Source organism: Eutrigla gurnardus, assembly GCF_963514095.1.
Source record: "Eutrigla gurnardus genome assembly, chromosome: 4".
In the NCBI taxonomy this organism is placed as follows: Eukaryota; Metazoa; Chordata; class Actinopteri; order Perciformes; family Triglidae; genus Eutrigla; species Eutrigla gurnardus.
In genome coordinates this window covers 9410477-9434697 of record NC_139918.1, presented here as the reverse complement: position 1 = coordinate 9434697, position 24221 = coordinate 9410477, and the positions used below count along the sequence as shown (strand labels likewise).

General features: G+C 42.2%; 2 protein-coding genes across 5 annotated transcripts in view; one reads left to right on the top strand and one right to left on the bottom strand.

The window, feature by feature from the left end:
* Positions 1-237: 237 nt before the first annotated feature.
* Positions 238-10554, top strand: slc39a6 (solute carrier family 39 member 6). 3 transcript variants are annotated; one of them, XM_084008817.1, is made up of 12 exons: positions 238-355; positions 1550-1715; positions 2786-3407; positions 3614-3761; positions 4350-4448; positions 4576-4745; positions 5275-5472; positions 6823-6907; positions 7324-7728; positions 7946-8026; positions 8173-8363; positions 9840-10554. In XM_084008817.1, the coding sequence occupies exons 2-12, from the start codon at positions 1552-1554 to the stop codon at positions 9990-9992; spliced, it is 2316 nt and encodes a 771-aa protein (XP_083864943.1). In that variant the 5' UTR covers positions 238-355; positions 1550-1551; the 3' UTR covers positions 9993-10554. The 3 variants fall into 3 exon arrangements, with proteins under 3 accessions (XP_083864943.1, XP_083864944.1, XP_083864945.1); XM_084008818.1 differs by lacking the exon at positions 238-355 and adding an exon at positions 503-779; XM_084008819.1 differs by lacking the exon at positions 238-355 and adding an exon at positions 503-1089.
* A 5084-nt stretch (positions 10555-15638) lies between these two features.
* Positions 15639-24221, bottom strand: part of LOC311012962 (uncharacterized protein) — a 324166-nt gene continuing 315583 nt past the window's right edge. For both annotated transcript variants that reach the window (XM_084008801.1, XM_084008802.1), the window contains exon 3: positions 15639-20540. In XM_084008801.1, the coding sequence (XP_083864927.1) occupies positions 16837-20540 (3704 nt within the window). In that variant the 3' untranslated portion in view covers positions 15639-16836. The remainder of the gene's footprint in view (positions 20541-24221) is intronic.

The following is a 24221-nucleotide window of genomic DNA, read 5'->3' as shown; positions in this document are numbered from 1 at the left end:
TTTTACTTCGTAAGCAGGATTTTTACTCCTGTATATTCACAGTGTGGTATAAGTATTTTAACTGCAGTAAAGGTTCTGAATACTTCTCCCAGCACTGCTAAAACAGGCAGCTCATTCGTGTTTTAGGTGAAAAGTACTTAATGAGGTGGGTTGCTTTTCCATACCATGCAAATTATGGCTCTGCGTTTCCCCCCTTCTCCACTCTTTGGTTTGTAACTCAGATATCCGGCAGCACCTGAAGGAGGCAGCAACCACATCCATCAGCCTTCATTCCCTGGACCGGAAAGCTCCGAGCGGCACCGCGAAGCGATCACACATCAGCCGGAGTGAATAAAACGCAGCACTTTCATTCACTGTAAGTAATTTACAAACATCTAAAGGGTTGTTTTGGGACTTTCTGATCGTGTGGCTGAGTGGATGCTAAGCATGTCCGCCCCGCGCGGCGGCGGATGGCTTCAGTTTCCGGGTTTGCCGTCTTTGTGCACACGGCACCGGGCTAGTGCAGAGCGCATAAACCCAACGTGTTACTGTTTACCTCCTGTGTCTGTGTGTGTTTCACGTCAAACACAGACACGCGTCGCCGATTAGAGGAGGCTTTTATGTTTTTATGGCTTGATAATATTTGTAAACTCGGCGGAGTCTCGGCGGCAGCGCGAGGCCCGAACCCGGGCCGCACCACCGGGCAGATGCCATCTTTCCACATCCTCCGAGACATTAACAAAATAGCCGCGGCTAGCAGGGGGGCTAACCCAGCTAAATCACTGTTACAGACGGGAGAGGTGAGAAAGCGTGGGCTGTGTCGGCATCACTATACTACATACATTTACAGTGTTATTAATCACGACAAGCTGATTGTTCGTTTGTAAGAACAGGAAACACAAAAGTCTAACATCTCTTCTGAGGCCTGAAGCCTGTACTAGGAAGCAGGATTTGTGCTTAGCGATGTAACTTCGGCGTTAACCCTGGGTTTTCCGTCCTACGACGCTGGTTCACTTCTTACCGGGGTAGATCACCATGGTAACTTACGCTGCAGACCTAACCTGCTCCGGAGCAAGTTATGTTCCTGATAAGAGATCAACGTGGAGAAAAGTGTGTCTGTGTGTGTGTGTGTGTGTGTGTATGTATATATATAACCACTGTAAATAAAAATGCACCTTCTCTTTTTATCTTGCACCTTATAAATCCACCAACTTCCATTTTGCTCAGTATTTAATATTGTCCCGGATCTGCTAGCATCTTATTGTATATTGTGTATAGTGTTTTTAAATTGTGTATTGTACAGTTTTTTTAAATACCAATAATTGCCCTCACCTCGTGTTTGTATTTTTGTATTCTGATGGTATTGTACCGCTGCTACGATCACCTTATCTATCTATCTATCTATCTATCTATCTATCTATCTATCTATCTATCTATCTATAGATTTTCATGAATAGGCTGCTGTATCGCTGCATAGTATCGAGTAAATTAGTGTTGAGCCCTTTTTTTGTAAAAAAAAAAAAAAAAAAAAAGTGTTGGAAATAAAATGCCTAACTTATTTCCCCAACAGAGATGATGTTGATACTGCTCATCGCTGTGAGTTTGTCCGGCGGCGGGCAGGCCGCCTCAGACTGCAGCCCGCCAACCACGGAGGCGGCGCGTTTACTGTCGTCTGTGGTGGATCGGCAGAGAGCCGAGCAGAGCCAGAGGCAACACCTGGAGGCTCTGTTCAACAGGTGAGCTCCAGACAACCAACCAGACAAACTGGTTTGGTTTTTTTGTTTTTTTAACAGTAATAGGTTTTTAATTTTCACATAAACTTTTTCCTTCAAGTTAAATGTCCTTTTTGGAAAAATGTTGTGGTGCATGCCCACTTCGGAAATAGGAGTCATGCATAAGTAAACATGTTTGTGTTAGTAGTTAAAAATGAACCCACTTTATCCAGTGAAATCTAAATCATTTACAAAGCAAAACAATATAGTTTTGACCCCTGAGGGTAAACTGTCTTGGACTCGAGGACATCAGACATAAATGCCTTGACGGTTGCAATAAAACATCAACAGTCATGACCATAAACTGCACACAATAAAAACATTGCCCACACCCCATAGTTTAAACTCCATGATACAACTGCACATTCTCCACAGCCTCCAGCAGCATCGTTCAGAAGGTGGATGGAGGTAGGGACAACTGTGTCCTCAGAAAATGTCTAAACAAAGTTCATGGGTGGCTATTCAACATTTGTTTGTATATAGTGTAAAAAGAATTGGGGAGCGGACACAACCCTTCATTGATCCACTTTGTAAAAGGGTGTTATTGACTCTTACATGCCGACTTTGATCGGTTAAAAAGGAAATCTGCTTAATTTTTTAGCTACTCAGATTAAAAACTGAGCTAAATCAACAAATAAAATCAGTGCACAGGCATTGTGGTCATTGTGGGTGATGCTGTTGATGGTGTCATCAGTGCCCATCCCTTGCCTGTAAGCAAATTGGAATGGGTCACCTCTGCATTGAGCACAGAAACAATGTTTTCAAAGCTTTTCATAACAATCAGAGCCACAGGTCTAAAAATGTTTTTCAAACCCGAGAAAAAAGTAATTCTGTTCGTTTGCTTTGACCAGATCCTCATCAGTAATGATGCGCTCATACCGCCTCCAGAGTCCCCACAGCCTGTTAGAGTCCATTGAGATAAACGTCTCTGGACTGTTAGCTGCCAGGAGGAGATCCTGGGGAAGAAATATGACTTGTTTTCTTTGCCGTTATTTTGTACAAAGACTGAGTGATCATTAATTCAAACTTAACAGATATGGAGAAAACGGGACCATCTCTCTGGTCGGTTTAAAGCGTCTCCTACAGAACGTGGGCTTGGATCGCATCAGGACTGTTATGGTGCAACATCACGAGCAACCAGGTCACCACCACAATCATCACCACCACCACCAACAGGAAGACAAAAACCAGCACTACCATCACCACCATCTCCACGAGGACTCGCATCACCTGAAACACGTTGAACCTTCGCAGCCCAGAAAGTTTCCAAAGACCTCTGAAGTGTCCAAAGATCAGGACAGTCACCACAACATGCACTACAAGAAGACTGCAGTGCCGGCGGCGGCTCAGGGGGTCGGCACCACAGCGGAGTACGCCGCCCAGCTGATGGTGAAACCAGATGAAGGTAATGGCAGCCAAGACACTAGCCTGGACCAACCCAGTCCTGCAGGGGAGGAACCCACCAGGACTGCCAGACTGGTGCCCGAAAGTCAGACGCATGCAGCTAGAGTCAGCCGGGAGGACCACGTCCATGATCACGACCACGATCATGACCACGATCACGACCACGATCACAACCATGATCATGATCATGATCACAATTACATTGTGGGTAACCAGGATCTTCCCCGCAACCAAAGCACGGACAGTGTAGAGGTACGTCATTAGCTTGTCATTACAGCTGGCCATTGTTAAAATGTTTGACGTGTCATGCAGACGCCACACAAACCGATGTTTAAAAGAACGGTGAAGAAGAATTTGTCTTTTATCTTGTCCGTCAGATATAAGTCCTGGATGGCCTGAAACCTTCTCCATCTAGAAGAAAATTAAGTCAGAAATTGTTTGTCGTGTTTTACCTCTAGTGTCTGAACGCTTCCAGCATCCTCTCCTCACACGGGATGTCTCAGGAAGTGGGCGTGACCCTAGCTGACTTCAGCTTCCTCTGCCCCGCCCTCCTCAACCAGGCAGATGGCGGAGCGTGTATCCTGCACAGAGGCTCGGCAGAGAGAGGTAGGAGTCCATCAGCACGGCAAACCGCTGACACGTCAATTAAGAAGGAAATAAAGACAGAAAGGAATCTGCACGGTGTTCTGATGATAAACCCTCAAACTTCTGAGTCTGTTACTCAAACTGGACTTCCTGGTCTTACCTGGATCCACGTTGTCCAACCAGCCTCTGTTTTAGAGCCAGGATCCAAAGGGGATCATCATATAGGATAAAAGTAATCTTGTCTATTATCCTTATCATTTAGGAGGTTTTAAAGGATTCATTACTATTCTTTCCCTTTTTAGTTTTCTCTGATCTTTGAGCATCTTTGTCATATTTCTGAGGATTCTCATTGATTCCTGCTCAGCAATGGACTGAGGATTTTACGTTTGTTGCTATAGTGACAGCATGATTTTTTGATCCAGAAATTATTATATTTTTTTTATTTTTGAGATGAGGATGATGCATTTCTCATCATCTTAAATATTAAACCTTTTAGATTGGTAACAACCTCACAGACTGTCCAGTGTGACCCATGCTTGTGTTTTACTACTTTTCTTTTCACAGAAGTTTTGTTGTTTGGATTTATTTAATTTCTCCCTTCATTTCTAGAGCATTTACATGGTCACAGTCACCATGGTTACCACAACAACTCGGACCACAGCAACAGGGAGCACCCTGGTGGAGAAAGTGGCAAAAACATCGCAATCGGTAAGATCCTTGCGATCACGATCACGTCCGTTTGACTTTTATATTTGTAGCTTTCTCTATTGAATTCTCCGTGTGTTGTATTTCCGGAGAAGTCTCCGTGACTCAGCGTTTGAACCGTGTGTTGCAGCGTGGATTGGAGGGTTCGTCTCCATCACGGTCATCAGCATGCTGTCCCTGCTCGGCGTCGTCCTCATCCCGCTAATGAACAGGGTGTTCTTCAAGTTCCTCCTGAGCTTCTTGGTGGCGCTGGCCGTGGGCACGCTGAGCGGCGACGCCTTCCTCCACCTCATCCCCCACGTGAGTCGGCACGCCGTCTGGTTGCTCTGTACCAAAGGACGTCCCATTCATTTCATAATGAGTGACTAAAGACATGCACGAACAAATAAATGAAATACTTGAAACAAAATGGATAAAAAAGAAATGATACATTAAATGTGATAACTCAAAAACAATGATTAGTGCCTGCAAACTGTATTTCAGAGAAAAAGTGTAATTCCAATTGTGGAAATATTGGCTGTAAATTATAAATAAAAATATGGATTCTGGTCAGAGAACAAGTAAACAAGACCACTGAGAAGGTTTGGTTCTTCAAGGCTCTCGATACTCCGTGATACAGACACTCTGTAATGGTCCCTTTGTCCACCTCCAGGTTAAAAAATAGAACTCACACCACCATGTTGAGGCCAACAGGTTGACTCACCAACCTGGAGTAGAGAGGGCGACCCAAAGACCAGACCATACTAGGTTTAGTCTTGAATGACGGTCGTCAAGCATTTACTTACGTGTCATCGCTCTGTTTCGTTGTTCATATCTTTGGGTGCTTCAGTCCCAGGGAGGCCACCACCACCACCACCACCAGGAGGATTCTGGGATAATTATGGAAGGACATCACCTCCACGATGAGCAAGAGGAGAACCTGGACGCCGTGTGGAAGGGCCTGACGGCGCTGAGTGGAGTCTACATCATGTTTCTAATCGAGCACTTCCTGACACTGGGAAAGATGTACAAGGACAAGAAACAAAAGGTCAGAGTTCGACCACATTCTGTCTGCGACATTGAAAGTAGTCACCGTTACATGCAGGGCGGTAGCGGAGGCTAAATGTACGTAAACGCCCTTTACGCACCTTAAATTAGTTTATCCACCTGTACGTTAACATGCCGTTTTCGACTTCCTAAATAGATTTTTTGCGCTGCATTATGGTACGTGTCTGTGAGCAATCACTGCTATCAGGAAACAGCAGGTCGTCTCTATTGATCAGTGGCTGTTTAAATAGATAGGTGATGACAAGGCCTTGATTAGTCCAAAGAGCAACACTTCACTTTTTTTAATGTTTCTTTTGGTTCGTACAATGTGACACATTCAGTCAGTGATGAAGACGTCACCTCTACTGTACACCGCTCTTTACTAGTGAGTTATGTTGAATGCGTCAGATAGGAGGAAAAGAGAAGAGGAACAGAGAATGAGTGATGGATGTAGAGAAACGGAGAGAAGAGGAGGACAGAGAGGAGGAAAGCCTAAAGTTTAGCATGTTTCTGTATGTAATTACATTAGTGGTTCCCAGAGAGGTGCCATTTATTTAGCGTGTTTTGTTTTACTACACAGACCTGATCTCACCTTGTTTTCTGTATGAGGACACGGTTGGTTGATCTTTTTTTGTAGGCCTGCTGAAATGGTTTGTGCTGTTTTATTTTGATCCAGTAAACACTAAACTACAATAGTAATATAAATTCTTCTTCAACATTACTTGTAATAACAGAATTGGATGTAGTGACTGAGTGAAGGCATGAGAGAGCGCTCAGTGATGTCCTTGGTAGTCTAATGGTCACACATTCAACAATAACCACAATATCATCATAACCATAACCAACCATTTTGACACTGATGACACCGGTCTGGTATGGTGCAACATTTAGACCTACGCCTATATCAGGTCTGCCTTACTGCATGGTGGTCCATCTGATCACAGAATTCAGAGTTGACCCACCTCTGATTTTACCACTACAGCCCTGATTACATGTTGTTATACGTGTGCTTGGAGTGTAACAGGACACTGAAGTCACCGCTCATGTCTGCTTTGGATCTTCATAATACAAATAAGGAACAAACACTGAATATTATGCATTTAACAGGCTGTGTTTATTAGGAGACTGTATTCTTAAACCATGCAAGTTAAATGATTTCTGTTCATCACAGTTTCAACATTTGAGAGTCAAACTATATCACATTTGTCACATTTTGGTGCACAGTTGTACCGCTCTTCTGAAAACGCAGATATGTGAAATCACCATGATGAGGTTAAATATCGCGCCTTCACTGTGGTTGTTTCATACTGCAATATGAAATAAAAACAAGGTGTTTCTGCCGCCCTAACAGATCCAGAAGAAGTGGGATCAGAACGACAAACTAGATCCGGAGAAGCAGCCTGCCCTGGAGGAGAACGACCTGAAGCAGTCGGAAGGTGAGACACAGCATGAAACCCTCCTTCTGAAGGAACAAACCCACAAAACCATAAGATCGTTGAAAATATCTGTTAGAATTCAGGGCAAGCTGAGACTAAATGCAGGTAAAGTTGATTAAAGTTGAGACAGGTTTTGTCCAGCAGAAACGACACCTACTTCCACTTGTAAATTCATCTAAAACAACCTAAATTCTCATCCATCTTTCAGCACTGAGAACTTTGTGGTTTTTGGTCTACATATCTTGGTTATTGAACATTGCATCTTGTTCTTTTCCAATATTAAAATTAACTTTGAAGAAGTGAAAACAGACTGTGATGGAGAACTTCCAGAGTGGACAAATTCATCTACATTTCAGCAGTCAAAATAATTCCGCGGTTGACAGTCGGTGATTTCTGTGTCTCCCGTCTTCCTCCAGATGTGGAGACGAATGGTGCCGGTATATTTGGCGACCACTCGAGCACCCTGCACGGCGGCAGCGTGGCCGAGGAGGAGCAGGTGATGCTGGCGCCGCAGGTGTCCGTTGTCTCGCCGCAGGGGTACGGCGGCGGGGCGGCGGGGGCCGCTGCCTACACCGCGGAGGACTGCGAGAACAAATGCCACTCCCACTTCCACGATACGGTGGGCCAGGCCGACAGCATGCACCACCACCACCACGACTACCACCACATCCTTCACCACCACCACTCCCAGAACCACCACCCTCACAGCCACTCCCACTCCTACTCGGAGGAGCACTTCCAGCAGGCCGGCGTCGCCACGCTGGCCTGGATGGTCATCATGGGGGACGGACTGCACAACTTCAGCGACGGCCTGGCTATTGGTGAGTGGGTGTTACCGTCCGGCTGCAAGTCACCATCTCATGTTGGATAAATAAATAAATAAAATAGCAACCTGAAACTGCTGGTGGATTGCTCCGGCGGAAGCATCACAAACTGCATTAATATAAAGTGTAACGTTTCCGTTTTAGTTATAGTTTATAGTACCTAGTGTTAAATATTATATTATAAATGTATATACATTTTGGTGTTGCTCTGCAGGAGCGGCCTTCACTGAAGGTCTGTCCAGCGGTCTCAGCACATCTGTGGCTGTTTTCTGTCACGAGCTGCCTCACGAGTTAGGTAAGCCCTTCATCTATAAGCCTGTTTCCAACAATAAAATGATTATCTTTATTTATACGAGACATGGTCTTAAATTAATTCAGGTGTGTGTGTGTGTGTGAAGTGTATTGTATTGTATGTATCCATGAAAGCATTCTGTTGTCCAGGTGACTTTGCGGTGCTCCTGAAGGCCGGTATGACGGTGCGTCAGGCCATTCTCTATAACGTGTTGTCAGCCATGATGGCCTACCTGGGCGTGGTGATCGGTATCTTGATCGGACACTACGCAGACAACATCTCCATGTGGATATTCGCCCTCACAGCCGGGCTCTTCATGTACGTGGCTCTGGTGGACATGGTGAGTAAATGTTACCTCTCTTAAACTTGAACGCACCGCAAAACCAATCACGAACCACGATCATGTATTTTCTGCCGGTCCGTAGGAGCTAAACCGACAGTACTGATGCAATAGCTGGGTTTACTGGGACTGGCTCATGTGAGTCGCCGCTGCCTTCAGAAGTGCTAGCTAATAACCGCACGGGACCTGCACTACACAGACCGGGGGCATGTCACGGAGAGAGGCGAGGTGACCTGAAAGGCAACACAGGCACTAATGAGACGTTTCTCTTTGCATTATGAAGGCAGTTAAGGAACATAACCTCCAGACTGAATGATTCCCTGGGATTGAACCGTTAAGGCACTGAAATACTGGCATATTATCAAATAAAGAAATATCTGTAATATAAATGTAACCCACTTTTCTCAGACATCGATAAAGTTCCATGTGGGCGGGTAGCAAATAAAAACGGCTGTCGGGCCGCGGGACGAACCGTACAGATGCCTCGTGAAGTATTGCTACACCCCCTAGTGTATACATGTTGAACAGTAGTACACTGCAGGTGCATTCTTAATATAAAAGCTGTGAAAAATCCCAAAAGGTGCTATCTGTTAAACACTAACTTAAAAAAAAACACGCAAAAGCAATTTAAGTTAGTAAGTTCAGTTAAATCTGTTAGTGTAGGTCAACAGAATAAATTAAATATTCTTGAAGTGGTTAAGTACAGAGTCATTATTCACTTTATGGGGAACAGAATGAAAGAAGTGAAACTCCCTGACCTCATCCAGTCAGCAGCATCTGTTCTGGCCACTCAACAGGTCTTGACTGGATGTCTGACTCTCAGCTGGTCAGAGAGCAGCAGCCTTCAGGACCAGATGGCATGGTCCCACACACACACACACACACACACACACAGCAAAACACATGAGTTTGTAAAACCAAAACACAATAAGGGTGACTTGTCACAAACCGCTGCTGCCTGAAAACGAAATAAAAACGCAGTATATCCCAGTATCTTTACAAAAAATGTATTCATCATTTATCTATGCAGGGAGACGTTATGGTTTATTATTACGTTCTACTGTATAATAATGTTAAATATTTTTTTACTAAAAAGGATGTTATTTATTTTTTATTTATTTATTTCGGGCATGTCAATTAAATCATCATCATCACACATCTTTGTTCAAATAATACAATACACATGGCCGAAAGGGAAAGCGGGAGAAGCCAAGGCTTATCTAGTCCCGCCCCCATGTTCACTATAAAAATATGCCATTTTTAAGAATGTTTTGATGATCATCAGGATAATATTGTGAATCACATCCCAGTCCGTCACAATGCGGGACAAAGAGAGAGTCTGATGCTCCCACTGCACCGTAGTGATCTTGTGATCGCATCACCTGTTGATTGCAGGTGTGAACACGTGAGACGGAGAACTCTAAAGCTGTTATTGTGCATCGCTACGACTTCATGCGTGCCGTTTCTCTCTCCCAGGTGCCGGAGATGTTGCACAACGATGCCGGCGACCACGGCTTCAGCCACTGCGGCTTCTTCCTGCTCCAGAACGCCGGCATCCTGCTGGGCTTCTGTATTATGCTGCTAATCGCTGTGTTTGAGCACAAGATCCAGCTGGACCTGGGATACTGAAGGAGGTTCATCCTCCTATATATACATATACTTATATTTGTTGCTCTAGACAGTCACCTTGAGTTAGTTTGTATTTGCACACGGTCGGTAGAAAGGACCATCGGTTCCAACAGACATAGAATGTCATTTAGGAAGTTGCCATGTTGACCCCACACTCACTGTTGAGCTGCTAACGCCTCGACGTCTCGCACTCCGATTAGGCAAAAAAAGAAATGGGAATGTTTTTTTAAATTATTATTTGTATTTTCTTGGGCTGCAGAAATAGTCCACAAAAACAAAAATAAAATTGCTCTTTAGGCTCATTTGATAAAGATAAGATACAAAGGCAACATGAGAAAGCTGCTGTTTTCTGAGCCTCTTTTTCCATCATATTCAGTTTTTTTTTTGTTTTATGGCATTATGTCTGACTTTGACATATTGACTTTATTTATGTGATGTGTTGGAAGTGTTTCTGCTGCTGAGTGGATAAGGATCAGTATTCCAGTAGCGACCCAAAGTGCCATAACAGTCCAACTGTTACTTACATAATATGATATCCATTTTATCTATCAATTGTTTGGAAAATAGTCAAATGGCCTTTGTTTCTTCCAGTCAGTTTCGGAATTTCAGAAAGAATAATATAATATTTTTCATTAGAAGCAAGAACCAGTAAGCATTTTCTGCTTTAAAAAAAAAAAATCAGTTTTATTGATGGATTTATGGTTTCAGAGTCTCCCCCTTGTGTTCATTGTGGCTTTTTGTAACGATTGTCATAAAAAACATCTGTTCTTTATTTGTTTTACTTAAGAGATAAAACACTTTGTAAAGGCAGTTAAGTTAACATCACTAACATTTTATCGTGAGGATTTAATTACGTACTGTAAAGAGTAAGACAAGAAATGTGCTAATTTGGCATCAAATTAAAAGTGTTAAAATCAGGCGGCAACCTCCGGTCCTGAAACGTGAAGTCAAAGTGCCTTAAACTTGCATTCCCTCTACTGGGCATCAGGGGGCGACTCCTCTGATTCTTTAGAAGTCTGAGAAAATGAGTCTCTAATTCTCTCTTGATTTTTGAGTTAACATGAGTTTATGGTCTCAATCTCTAGTTTAAAGTGTTCTTCAATCCAGCATGATGTTCAATTAGTACATAGAGTGGGAAGTACATGGGACCTCAACATGAATTTCTGATGCATGTATTCCTATGGAGAGATCTAAATTATTTTCTGGTTCCGTTAGAATTGTGCCATGAATTTCACATAGTTGTTTGTGTTTTTTAAAGATAATTTTTCATGCAAAAAAAACTGCGATTTATGGCGAAGAAGTTTGATAATGGTAGGTTTTGTGTGAGGCCGCTTTGTGAACTACAGCTACATCTGCTTCTACTGGAAATGTTAAGAAAACACTCAGTGATGTGATGAACTGGATGAGAAGAGATGGAAGCAAGAAGCATCACATATTTCTGTCCTCATGTTTTCTCGTGAGAACTGAGCATGTAAGGTAGAAAAATCTATTTGAAAGCACCTTTAATTTCCCTCATAAAAGTGATCGCTTCGAGTGATGCTACCTCAGACAGCTGCACAGGAGAGGTCTTCGTTTTTAAGAGTCCAGATTGATGAAACACAGGAACGTAACTATGTTTTCCACTGATCCACAAAACAGTATCACCTCGGTGAACCGAGTTGAACTCTATTCAGTGTTTTAGGGAACAGGCAGACGTGAGAAACTGACAGCTAACTACGGCAACAAAAAGGGGAAACTCAGCAGGTAGACTTTTTATCCTTTTTTTTTAGATTTGTTTTTAATTAACATGGTAGGAGTTAATGTAGCACTGATCATATTCAGAGAAACTAATATTTCTTAAAAATAAGTCTTTTAGTCTTCGTTACAATAATACTCCAGGACTTTAATACCAGTAATGAGCTCAAAGTGAGCTCAGTTTTAAAGGTTTCATATATTTCTTTGTCACTGGGTTTTTTATGTTGATATTTGGGTCGGCTCCCCTCAAAGATCATGATTTTTTAAAGTTTTCTGGCCTTTAAAAAAAACAAGGAAAAGTAACTTCAGTCCAGACATGAACTTCACTGTAGATTACATGTCCAATATTATACTATATGTATTTCTGTAGAGGAATGTGATTTGTTTCAGTTGTGTACTTTGTAGTGTAGCTGTTTCCTGTGCAAAGCAAAACAACCTTCATTCAGAGAAAAAGTGTGTTGTCATTTTTATCTGAGCCAAAATAGTTTGAAGTGAATGTGTTCATGAAGGGAACTACAGCAGGCGGACTGAAGCGTAGAGATGACACAGCTCTGCCATAAATATGACTCGGCATGTTTCATCCTACCAAAGTGTTTTTGTTGAGTTGCTGATTTGACCATTTTTGTGGTTGTGTTCAATTGAAATCCTATCGGAGGGACCGTCAACTGGAACTCATCATGGCAACAAGAGGAACGTTCACGGTTTCAGTTAATTCAAGTCGAGTACGTAAATTAAAAAATACCTTTTTTCGCCATCCTGCTACCGTTGTGCTGCGTTCACACCAAACGCAAAGCAAAATTTTTGTGGCGATGCAAAGAAAATGTTTTTGTTTTTTTTGTGAGTTGCAATATTTAAACTCAAATGAGGAATTGGCATGACACTGCGATGCTAAAGCCTGTTAGCGTTGAGATTCTTCTGTCATCACAGTCGTCCTGTCGTTGAACCAGAAATGGAGGAAACAAATATCGTGTCTTGTGTCTGTGGTCCCCCAGAGGTCTACGATAGTACCTCACATTAGTCCAGAGACCAGACCAGACTATGTGGAGACACCAGAGACTGTCTGTGGTCCCCCAGAGGTCCAGATAGTAGCTCACATTAGTCCAGAGACCAGACCAGACTGTGGAGAAACCAGAGACTGTCTGTGGTCAACGAGCTCTCTGCCGAATTTCTAGATGACCTTATTTGGAGTGTTGCTACAATGTTAGCATAGCCTAGCAAACATCGACCCAGACTCCTTTCAGAAAACAAGGCATTTTAAATACCTAAGAAGACTTAATACAAATCGTTGCCTGGTGGATCTGGGACTTCACAACATGTGCAGCAATAGTGGGGATTTCAGCCGTGATTAATGAAACCTGACTGGTGTCTTTAGGAGGAAGTGAGAGTGACGCGTACCAACAAATGATCCTGCAGTCAAACTCATGAGTGTTTGGCTTTGTGTTTGGTGTTAACAAGCATTAGGGTGTTTCCTTCATCCTCTTTTCGTCGGAAAAATGATCACATTATTTTTAATTATGGCTTACAGGGAAGCCGTATTTTCTTATTTTCACGACTTCTTCCTGGGACGTGCTGACAACAGCTGGTCACTTTGGTCTTCTACTGTTTTGTTCCCAAAATGCTGAAATACAAAAATTAAATAAATAAATAAAAAGTGAACAAAGTGATGTTTTGTTTTAAAGGCATAGACACATTGCTTTCATAAGCAATTTCCCCTTGTTAGCAATTCATAGTTACGATAATCCAAGAAGGCATAAATGCATGAAAGCTGCAGTTTTCTTTGGCTCTTTTTCCATCATATTAAATTCAGTTTTTTTTTTTGGGGGGTTATTGCATTATGTCTGACTTTGACATATTAACATTATTCATGTGATGTGTTGGAAGTGTTTCTGCTGCTGAGTGGATCCAGATCAGTATTCCAGTGGAGACCCAAAGTGCCATAACAGTCCCAACTGTTACTTCAACACGGTACCATGATTAGGGCTGTGACTAATGTAACATGTTGCATTCATTTATCAATTGTTTGAAAGGAACATTTGACTATTTTCCAATATTTTACAGTCTTGAGTTCAACTTCAGAAAGACAACAACATACTATTCAGTCACTTGAAACAAGAACCAGTCAAATGTGTGGCATTTTCTGCTTAGAATAACTTAATAAGTCTGTTTTGTTGGTGGAGTAATGGTTTCATCTCTAATTGTAATCAATTCAGAGAATCTATCCAGTGCAGTTTATTGTATTGGAGAGTCTCCCCTTTGTGGTCATCGTGGCTAGTTGTGACAATGATTGTCATAAACAATTGTTGCACTTGAGAAAAATAAGTTGGATTTACTTTAAATGGTTCATATTGGGGATTTAATTACCTACTAGTTCACCATAAAACCACATAATCTTCATATTTTAGTAGCAAGAACCGGTTTTCACTAAGTCGCTCGACAGTCGGGAGCATTTCTTTTGTACATTACTTTTTAAAGTGCAACCTGACAAATCTCAAAACGTCACTTTGTTGATTTAATAATGTTGTTTAGGCACATTGCTTTTATGACTGTAAACATAGTTGACATGGTTTTGAAATGCAAAATGTGTTTTTACCTGATTTTAAAATCGCACCAACCTGTGCAAGAGTTGCTTATCTGCAACTTGTTGTGGCGTAAAAAAAAAAAGACCACCGGGTCTCTGAGAAGTGATGTTTCTGCTTTTCCTCCCTTGAATCCAGGCAGCTGGGATGTTGACTCACTGTGCTTTTTGACATTCATGATCACAAATAAACTTGAACACCTTCCCGCGACACACTCCATCTGTCCATTGTCGGGTCGCGGTGGGGCTGGAGCCGATCCCAGCTATCATTGAGCGAAGGCAGGGTTCACCCTGGACAGGACGCCAGTCTATCACAGGGCCGACATGTAGAGACAGACAACCATTCACACTCACATTCACACCTACGGGCATTTTAGAGTCATCAATGAACCTATCCCCATCCTGCATGTCTTTGGACTGTGGGAGGAAGCCAGAGAACCCGGAGAGAACCCACGCTTACACAGGGAGAACATGCAAACTCCACACAGAAGGAACCCGGGCCGACCCAGGAATCGAACCCAGGACCCTCTCGCTGTGAGGCGACAGACCACGACACTCTGCCTGACTCTATTTATGTTTCATCTGGACAGTTGAAGGTGGATGAATTCATACTAATTTTCTCATCCTGATCAACACAAAAAGGTTCTAGGAGCTTCTACAAGGTGTTCATATGTCCATCTATCATCTACTGCTTTTCCTTATCCTGTCACGGGGGGGGAATATCTGCTTTGTGTTATTCAAATACCAGCAGTAAAGTATTGTCAGCTCCATACAGTAAAAGTACATTTTGCAGTGAAATGGAACCAATATGTGATTCTATGTGACATTATGAGATAGTGAACAGTGAATCATCACGTTCACTATCACAGTTGCTGCTACGGGTGTAGCTACTTTAAACTTTAGTCCAGTGGTTCTTAACCCATGTGCCCGGCCCCTCTAAAGGAACACCAGATCAATCTGAACAATGTTCAATTCAATTTTCAATTCAATTTTATTTATAGTGTCATATCGCAAGTCATCTCAGGACACTTAACACATTGAGCAGGACTAGAATACGCTCAAAATTTCCAGAGTCAATACAATTTCAAAGTCCGAACATCACTATCAGTTTCAGGCAAGGACCATGGCACCAATAGTGTTCCTTAAAAACTCAAATTTGCATCGTTTTCTCACCTAGGAAGTAGATCATTGCCAAGAGAAACTTAAACATAAAGTAACATACGTGTAACCTGATATATGATACCTGATAACATTACTTAGTTGTAATAGACTGAAGCCAATGAAAAATGTATGATTGCATGGAGCTAAACAGAGAAAAATGAGAGAGAAACAAGATATATCCAACAAAATCAATTTATTATCACACCCAAATCACATAAAATGTAAGTAATTAAGGACTCTTTCCAGGACACCAAGCATATATACCACCACAACTGGTAATGGCATTAGATGTCAATGTGATTATTTGTGTCTTTTCTAGTATTTCAGGGATGAGGCAACAGAAAGCATTAAAGAAAACAAATATGTGTGTGGCAACAACTAATGGCACCAATACTCATATTAGTCAACAATGTGTCCGATAAGAAGCAGTTTGCATTTAATATAATACCGGGTAATGTAGACATGACACAATGTAGTGGTTATATTTGGCCATGTCTAGAGAATCCATACCTAGACCTGTCAGTCTGTTCAAGTACATGGCAGCAAGTTAGTACAAAATGAAACTAATATACAAGATAAAATACAAGGCCACCAAGTACAGACACTGTTATCACAAGTCATCCCTGACTCAGACCTGTCCCCAAGGAAGGGAGGGGTAGGGATGAGACAGCTGTTGGTTTTAACATACTCAAGGATGAGCAAGACACGGATATGTCTAAAAATCTGATAACAATAGAGCCATATCACATTAATAACAGAAGGTGGTCCCAGGGGCTTACAGTATATAAACTGGACGTTCAGAATACAGCCTACCCTGTATAGAATAAACACCACTTGATTCGAAAACTGGCTGGCTCTCCTCTGATTTGTGACTCCACCTGTGAGTGTATCTGATAGATAACTAGTATATTCAGTATAGATTAAGAATAAAGTAGGTGAATCGTCCACAACAACAACATTCAATTAATTTATTATTTTCATCCAAAGAAATACATTTTTTATAACCTAGCGCCACCAGCAGGTCAAACAATCTAACAAAGCTGGTTTATGACGAGAAGTTAAGTCGGAATTCTGAACAGCATGCTAACAGTGTTAATGCAACCATGTCATGCTAACTTTAGCATGATAACTTACTAAATGTACATATGCAACTATCAGAACAATACAAAATTAAACGTTAATTAGTCCCAGTTCATCAGCCGCATCCTTTGGACGCTGAGACAATGTCATCCCATTTCATAGACTTCTTCAAATGCAGCCCAGAAATGCGGCCTTCTTTTCTGGATTCCCCAAGATTCATTGCGTACCGGTGACATTGTAATTTTGATCAAAATGGCGTGTACATTCTGGTGGCTGAATTGGGACAACATTACCCTAATATCCAAAGAAACTTGTAACTTTCTTGATCCAACCCTTCTTTTCTTGCCTCTCCTGTTTTTCTTTTGACAATTCCTCCACTGTTTTTGTAAGTTTATCACGTTTAGCTACTTTGGAGATGATTTTTGCTTTGTCCTTCATTGCCTCCAACGACTTAATTCGAGCCAGATAACCCTCTTTGGCCTCTGACCTTTCTCCTTCAATCAGCATGTCGATGTACTCTGGAGTGGTCAGAGGGTTAGGCCTTAGGGAAATCTCTTGCAGACGAGTTATAGATTGAGCTGACTGATCCATGAGGGAGACTATCATGTCTTGGAGGTGAACAATCTCTTCCTCTTGCCTCTCAATCAGTTCCTGAACAGTCATCTTTTCTTGTGTTGCTTTTTTGTACCTGTCTTTTAGCTCTTGCAGTGTCTGCTTCTCTCTTACATTAACATACTCCCATCTGTATTTCTGATTGAAATGCAAGCTCCAGATGCACTTTCCAGGGCAGACAGTGCACATCCCTCTGCCGTTCATTGATGCACAGCCACGTTTTGCATCATCATTTGCTATCGCGCACGGGTAGTGGCATGTTATCGAGCATTTCTGGCAGTTGGTAATGTACTCTCCTTTCTTTGTGAGTTGTACCATGACTGGCTTAATAATATCCACCTCAATCTCAAAGTTTTCATTTGAAGTCATGACTGTTTCATGCTCTTTAATCTTTTCTTTAGTTGACTTGATTTCTTCAAGTTTTGCTAATCCAGCTTTAACCTGCGGCTGCAAACCTTCAACGGCTGTTTCAAGATGCTTCCGTTCTTTTAGAACCTCTTGTGTCATGAGCAAGCTTTTGGTTGTCATTTTATTTAAAGCAGTGAAGAACTTCTCCATGCTTTTGGCACCCATGTTCCAAAACATTTCGTCAAAGTTGTCATCCTCATCAGAATCCTCACCACAGGCCCGGTCACTGCCGCTTCTGTTGTCTGCAAACAATGCAGAGTTGTTGAACTTGAAGTGAACTGGAAGCCCTATTTCATTTTTTGGACATGGAACCCCAGAGACGTTTATTGCCTCAAGAACCGGTGGTTGCTTACCGTCTGCAAAAGTCACCAGCATCTCAATGTTCTCGGCCACATCTTTCCCAAAAATGGAGAATACCGAGTCAAACACATACCGTTGTGTTGCTGTTAGTCGTGCAAGAGAGGCCTGAGTAACAAAACACACTGCATCGATCTCACTGACTCCATTACCAGAGGTGAAAAGCCTCCGGATTTGCTCTGTGATCTCCCTGTCTCTTCCCACCCCTCTGGTATCCCCAAACCCTGGTGTGTCCACAACAGTCAAGGAGAAAGGGATTTTAAAACCCTCCTGGTGGTTGATTTTATACACAGTGACTTCAGAGGTCTGACTTTCAGCTTGTGATCTAGACTGATCCTCATTGATTAATTTAAATCTGAAAGCGTCCTTCCACTCTACACCAGTAATGTAGTTGATCATTCCATTGATCAGAGTAGACTTTCCTGACCCGGTCGCTCCAAGAAGCATTATTGTCCGATTTTGCCTCATGCTTTCTTTGCCAAAGTTATATGTCTTGCATCCATCTATGTCCACATCTTCTTCCGTCAGAGGTGGTTTGTAGAGTGAGGGAGATTCAGAATTTATCCTCCGGCTGATATGTTTGAGGAACTCCGATAGCCGTGCAAATTCACGTTTTGTTGTGCAGACATTGACACTGATGGTTGCTTTGCTTCTGCCGGCTACACCACAATCACATCTGACCCTAAGGACATATTTTTTCTCTGTATGAAGCCCGGAAATGATCACCTTTTCAGCTCCTGCCATTATTTGGCTCCACTGGAGATCTTCCTCTTTCACCTCGTTGTCTCTTTTGGCATACTCCACGATGTAGCTCAAAATGTGGACATCTTTTCCAAGCTCAGCAGGTTTCTCCCAGCTAACTGATATCTCACTTGAGTGTGGTTCAACTTGAGGATTTCCAGGAGGGCTACAAGGTAAGGTTATAATTGAACCACTGATTTGATTGGCTGGCCCAACACCAGCTGAGCTGACTGCTCTGCATCTGAACATATAGTCTGTGTTAGGACTCAGATTGCTCACTGTGACTTCCTCAGCTTTGGATGTGGTCTGCTGTTTCCATCCATCCTCTCCACTGACACAGTACTCAACCGAGTAGGAGGTGACATTCTCTGCTCCAAATCTGGGTGGGCAAATCATTACTGTCACACTGTTGTGGTTTATATCAGTCACTGTTACTGTGTCAGGCTTTGAAGGTGGCTCAAAGTTCTCATTGACAGGAAAAACATCTTTATATAGGTAGATGCTTGAACCTTTCTGAGTCTCATTTGTTAATCCCACTGTCAAGAACTTAATCATCTTGTTCCCCTTGTTGGCTTCTGCAAAATCACTGAAGAGTTTTGCTTTATTCCTCAATGTATCTGCTACCTTGTTTGAAAGGTACCATTGTTCCTTCTCTATATCTTGAGTGTGTTCATGTTGAGGGTCTTCTGGTGTTTGCCTTAAGTAGTTTGATAGAGTTGAGAGGTACGGCTCAGCACTTCCCAGTGACGTGAAGACAAAACATAAAGCATGCTCTGCACTTAGAAGTTCTTCATGAAGGCCACTTTGAGATGGAACGATCTTGGTGTTTTTCATCATGTTGGTGAAAGACTTTAAAATGCAGACTTCTCTCTCTTTACAGTCCATCCACTCATTGAGGTTTTTGCTGTTGAAAGGAGAAGAATGTCTCTTTTTCAGGATCTCAGCAAGCACAGCCTCCTCTTCTCCTCCTCCTCGGATTGATGGAAGTTTCTTAGCCAAGGTTCTCTGGAATTCCAGTCTGAACTCAGAGCACATCTCTTTAAAAGTTTTAATCTTTTTGCCAATCTGTGGGAACTGCTGTGCCATGGTGGTTTTGAATGCATCATTGCACCTCATTTCCAGCTCACTGAAGTCCTCCAGGACACTCTGTGATTCTTGAACTAATCGTATGCTTATCTGACGTACAAGTTTAGCAGCAGAAGAATCCAAACTCGTCAGTGGCAACAGCCAGACCTTCATTGGTACGGCGTTTTCTCCGTTGGCTCCCAGTAATTTTGGAAGACTTTGGTAGACTTCTACAGCATCCTGAAAGGACACAGGGTTTTTTTCAAGGGAAAAGTCTCCATGGAATTTGCAAGAGAGTTTTTCAACATTTTCTCTGTCCTTGTCTTCCATTTTCAGTGAACCTTCACCCTCTATTGCAAGGCAGGGAATCTTCTTAATCATGACCTTCAAGTTACCCTGAATGTCTTGATGACCTTCCTTTTCAGACACTTCACGGTCAAAGACAAAGAAGGCTTGAGCCCCATAAAGGACACCTGTTACTACATGTGTAGCTAATCCTTTATCAAAGACATACGGATACTTCACATTGCCTCTTCCAAGATGATTCATGGACAGTTCCTGGAACTTTGTGGTGGTTTTGTATTTCAGAGTTACTCTGGCCTGATTTTTCGAAGTCTTACGGTCGTTCAGGTATTTTGCCGATCCTTCAACCTCTACCAGTCCACCCAGGAAACTTGCCTTCAGTGATGCTTCAACCTTCAATGCTGAAGATTTATCCTCAATTGATTCAGATGCAACAATCTCAAAGTCACTGCTCGGTTTTTGTCTATTTCTTGTATCTTTTTCCAGGTCGTTGCAGTCCCACAGCGTCATTCCTGCCAAAAAAGAAGTGACAAAGTTAAACTGAATGCCAAGCCTTTTTAGCATTTAACCAGTAGGGGTTACTGGTAGTTATTAAGTTGTCTCTAAAAATGTTTTCTACATGTCCAAATGTCATTTTGCAGATTTAAAATGTTAATTTAAGAAAGGTTTTCATGTTGAAATGGTTTTACAGATAATAGACCATTAAATACAAGATATCCAGTAATTTTCTTTTCACAAGTTAGAATAACGATTACTTATATCTAAAATTATATTATCACATTTTGAAAAAGTATTGTGAAAATGTGATTTACTATTTCATATATCAACAAGTTCATTTTGGATATGTTGCCCAAATTACAGATATGTAAGGATGCCTAGGATGACGAGTGGAGATATGGCATTAACATTTGTTAATTAACACATTAAAACCACTTTTGACTTGCCCTAATTACTTTGTGATAGTACTCTGAATATATTAGTGTTGTTGTCTGTCCCATTATAGAGGAAATACGTAATCTGAGCTATTACCAAGGCTAAGGCTTTGACATGAAGCCCATATTGTCCTATGGTGTTTAACATTTGTCTACTGGTCCACTAGCACCTCTACTGTCTATATCTGGTAGCTCTACATATTGTGAGTCTGACTCAAAACAGTCACACAGGCCCACAGACCATGAGAACTGCACAGTGATACAGCGATGCTCGTAAAATCAACCAATCCCATAAACCACTGTGATTACATAGTTCTATTTTGCCAATTTACGGACCAAGTGCTGCGGCGAATCCAACAGTAAAATCAGCCAATCCTAAACCATTGCGACTACTCAGTTTTTGCCGACCGAGTGGTGCAATCAACTGATCCCATAAGCCATTGCAAGGTTATAGTGCAGTCAATGAATATGACTTTGTAATGCATGAATCAACTTTATTTATATAGCACTTAAAAACAGCAGGAGTTGTACCACAGAGACTTGTCAGCTGCTGTGAAGAACTGGACTGTTGGTGGGCAGATGAGATGAGCAGACAGTTTTATTCCACATTACTCAATACTCTATTGTCGACCATATAGGCGAATAAACCGATCTCATAAGCCATTGCAATGTTTAACTGCACAGTGTAGTTTGTCAATGAAGGTGGTGGATATGAAATTGTAATGCATAGTTAAGCCAAATCAAGTCAACTTTATTAACTTGACTTTATTGACCTAAAAGAGCAAACTTAAAGGAGTCATCACCTGGAAATCGCAATTTCTCTTGTTAAAACATGCATATCTGTGTTTGACCTCAGTTGAAACTTGCCTGAAAGGCTGGAGTTTGAAAGTGGCGCCGTTTTTTCGCTTCTGCTCTTTTTCCGAACAGGAATAGCACACAAGGGTGTGCATTCCTAAAGCACGAGATTTTGATTCTGCGCCTTCGGTGACGTCACCGTGGCGGCTACTTGCATAAGCCCACCCCTCTTTCACCACCCAACCCCGCCCCGTCCGCTACCTGAAATCGCCGAAGCGCCGCCATTATGTTTTGGAGTCTGCATGCAGGCAAGCCCCCCCGGCTCTGTCCTTCCTGCGGCGAATCAACGCGCGCCTCATTACATATTATACAATGCACATCCGGACCAGTCAAAACCTCGCGCGTAATCTCGCGTGATAAAATCGCGGTACGAAAAAGGGTCAGAACAAGCTCAATGTTTGATTAAAATTTTTTTTTTTTTTTCTAATAAGTTTTACGAATTGATCCAAAGCGATCCAAGGGGGGCTGGATACGTATAAAACCAGGTGATGACTCCTTTAATAAACTGTCCGATACTGAGGGGGACACGCTAATCACCACTAGTTTAAGATTATGGCATTTAACACTGCTTCACAAACACTGAGTTCAAGGCTCTAGTAAACAGCAAAGACTCCTCACAATGAGCTGAAACAAAACAAGTGCACATAAATTAGGCAACTAAAATATTTGGCTTCTTTCAGGGAATTACAATATTTATGAATATTGGTTGATTTATCAAAAGCGGAATTTCTTTACTCCGTAATATTGTAATCTGCATCATGCCAAAGAATTTCATATCGGTTGGGCTATAAATGACATTCCACTTGTGGATGAACAGACTAACGCTGAACATTTATGCTGCATAATTCCACACCCCTTTTCATATCGCTATATTTGCCCTTGAGGTTCCCCTAGCTTAGGAAAGAATGCTTGAAAAAGCTGTCAGCCAATGAGAGCAGAGGAACAGCAGGGAGCGAGGACGCGCTTGAGGGGAGGGAGGACACTTTCCGAAGAAAACGGGAGAATGTTACGGTGGTCGCTGCTAACGTGAGTGGAGACATATTGCTGTGTTGAAGCTAGCGAGCTAGCACAGTGAAGAAGTGAAGAGGAGTCAGATGCTTATGTATGCTTTAGATAAGAGGGCAGGTAGGGCAAAAGTGTTTAGTATAGTGTAGCCGTGCCTGCGTCGCTATATGTTTTTGCCCGGTTCATTGTTTTACTGATTGCTAACCTACTGTGGAAGCCTCAGCCTGTTATCCTGAAGAGAAGATTTCCCGCGCCTTCCAGTTTCGGCTAAGTAGGCTAACCTCTGCTCGGCTGCGGCGCAAGCTGTGCTTGTGGCACTTGACTTAGCGCTAGCTATAGCTGGCATTCTTTCACCGGCTGACTAGAAGTAAGCCATTTACCTGCCAATCAGCCTCTCCACTACTCCACTGAGTGTAAACATTGCAGACTGCTGACTACACTAATCACATACACTGACATATCACTGCACACACTGATGAGAGAGTGTACCGGACATTGTGAATATTGCGAACTGCTTATTGCACTCTTAACTTCAAGTTACAAACTCAGTGCCTAGCATTGCACCCTGGCACGCAAACACTGACAACACACATCGCGGTTGCAATGGACAATGTGAACATTTGCACTCGCGACACGCACACACACTCACACACACACACACACTACACCATACACTTCACAGAATGGTGCGCTCGTCAATGTGAACATTCTGAACTGCTTCCAGCGCCTATTCCTACACATACACCACACTAAACATTCACCTGTGGACGGCCATAGTAATAAGGACATTCTGATCATTACAATATGTTCATGCATACAGTATTTCCTGCTCATGCTGTGAAGTTAACCTGTATTAATCTTTAACATGAATGTGTTTACGTTTACTCATTGAAGGGCTGTTTAAAGCTAGTAGTTTAATGAATGTCAGCTAGTGTTAATATCTCACCGGTGGGAATAGGTTTGATGAAGATGGAAAATAGGTCTATATACTAAACCTGAGTACTCACCTGTAATTGTGTTACTGTAAATATTTTCTATGACATTCTGCAATTGAATTATGTTGTTGGTATAATACATTGTAACCAATCTGTTTTACAATTGACAGGTGGGTTAATTTATGAACACTCTCCAGAGTAGGGGCAGTTTCTCCTTAATACTGCTGTGAAATAGGGAAATAGCCTGGTGTAAGCATAGGCCGGAACACACACTAGACCACCCCCTTCAGGTGAACCGTAACAGTTAAAACTCTGGAGCCCTCACTGCCTCTCTCACAGTATAGTTTAAGGCCAAGTTGAATTGTGCAGTGGGGTCAGGACGTGATCCTGTAATTACCCTGCCATCTGGAGATAATAGCTTTCAATAGCATTCCCCTATACGGGTGCTTATCACTTATACACATAT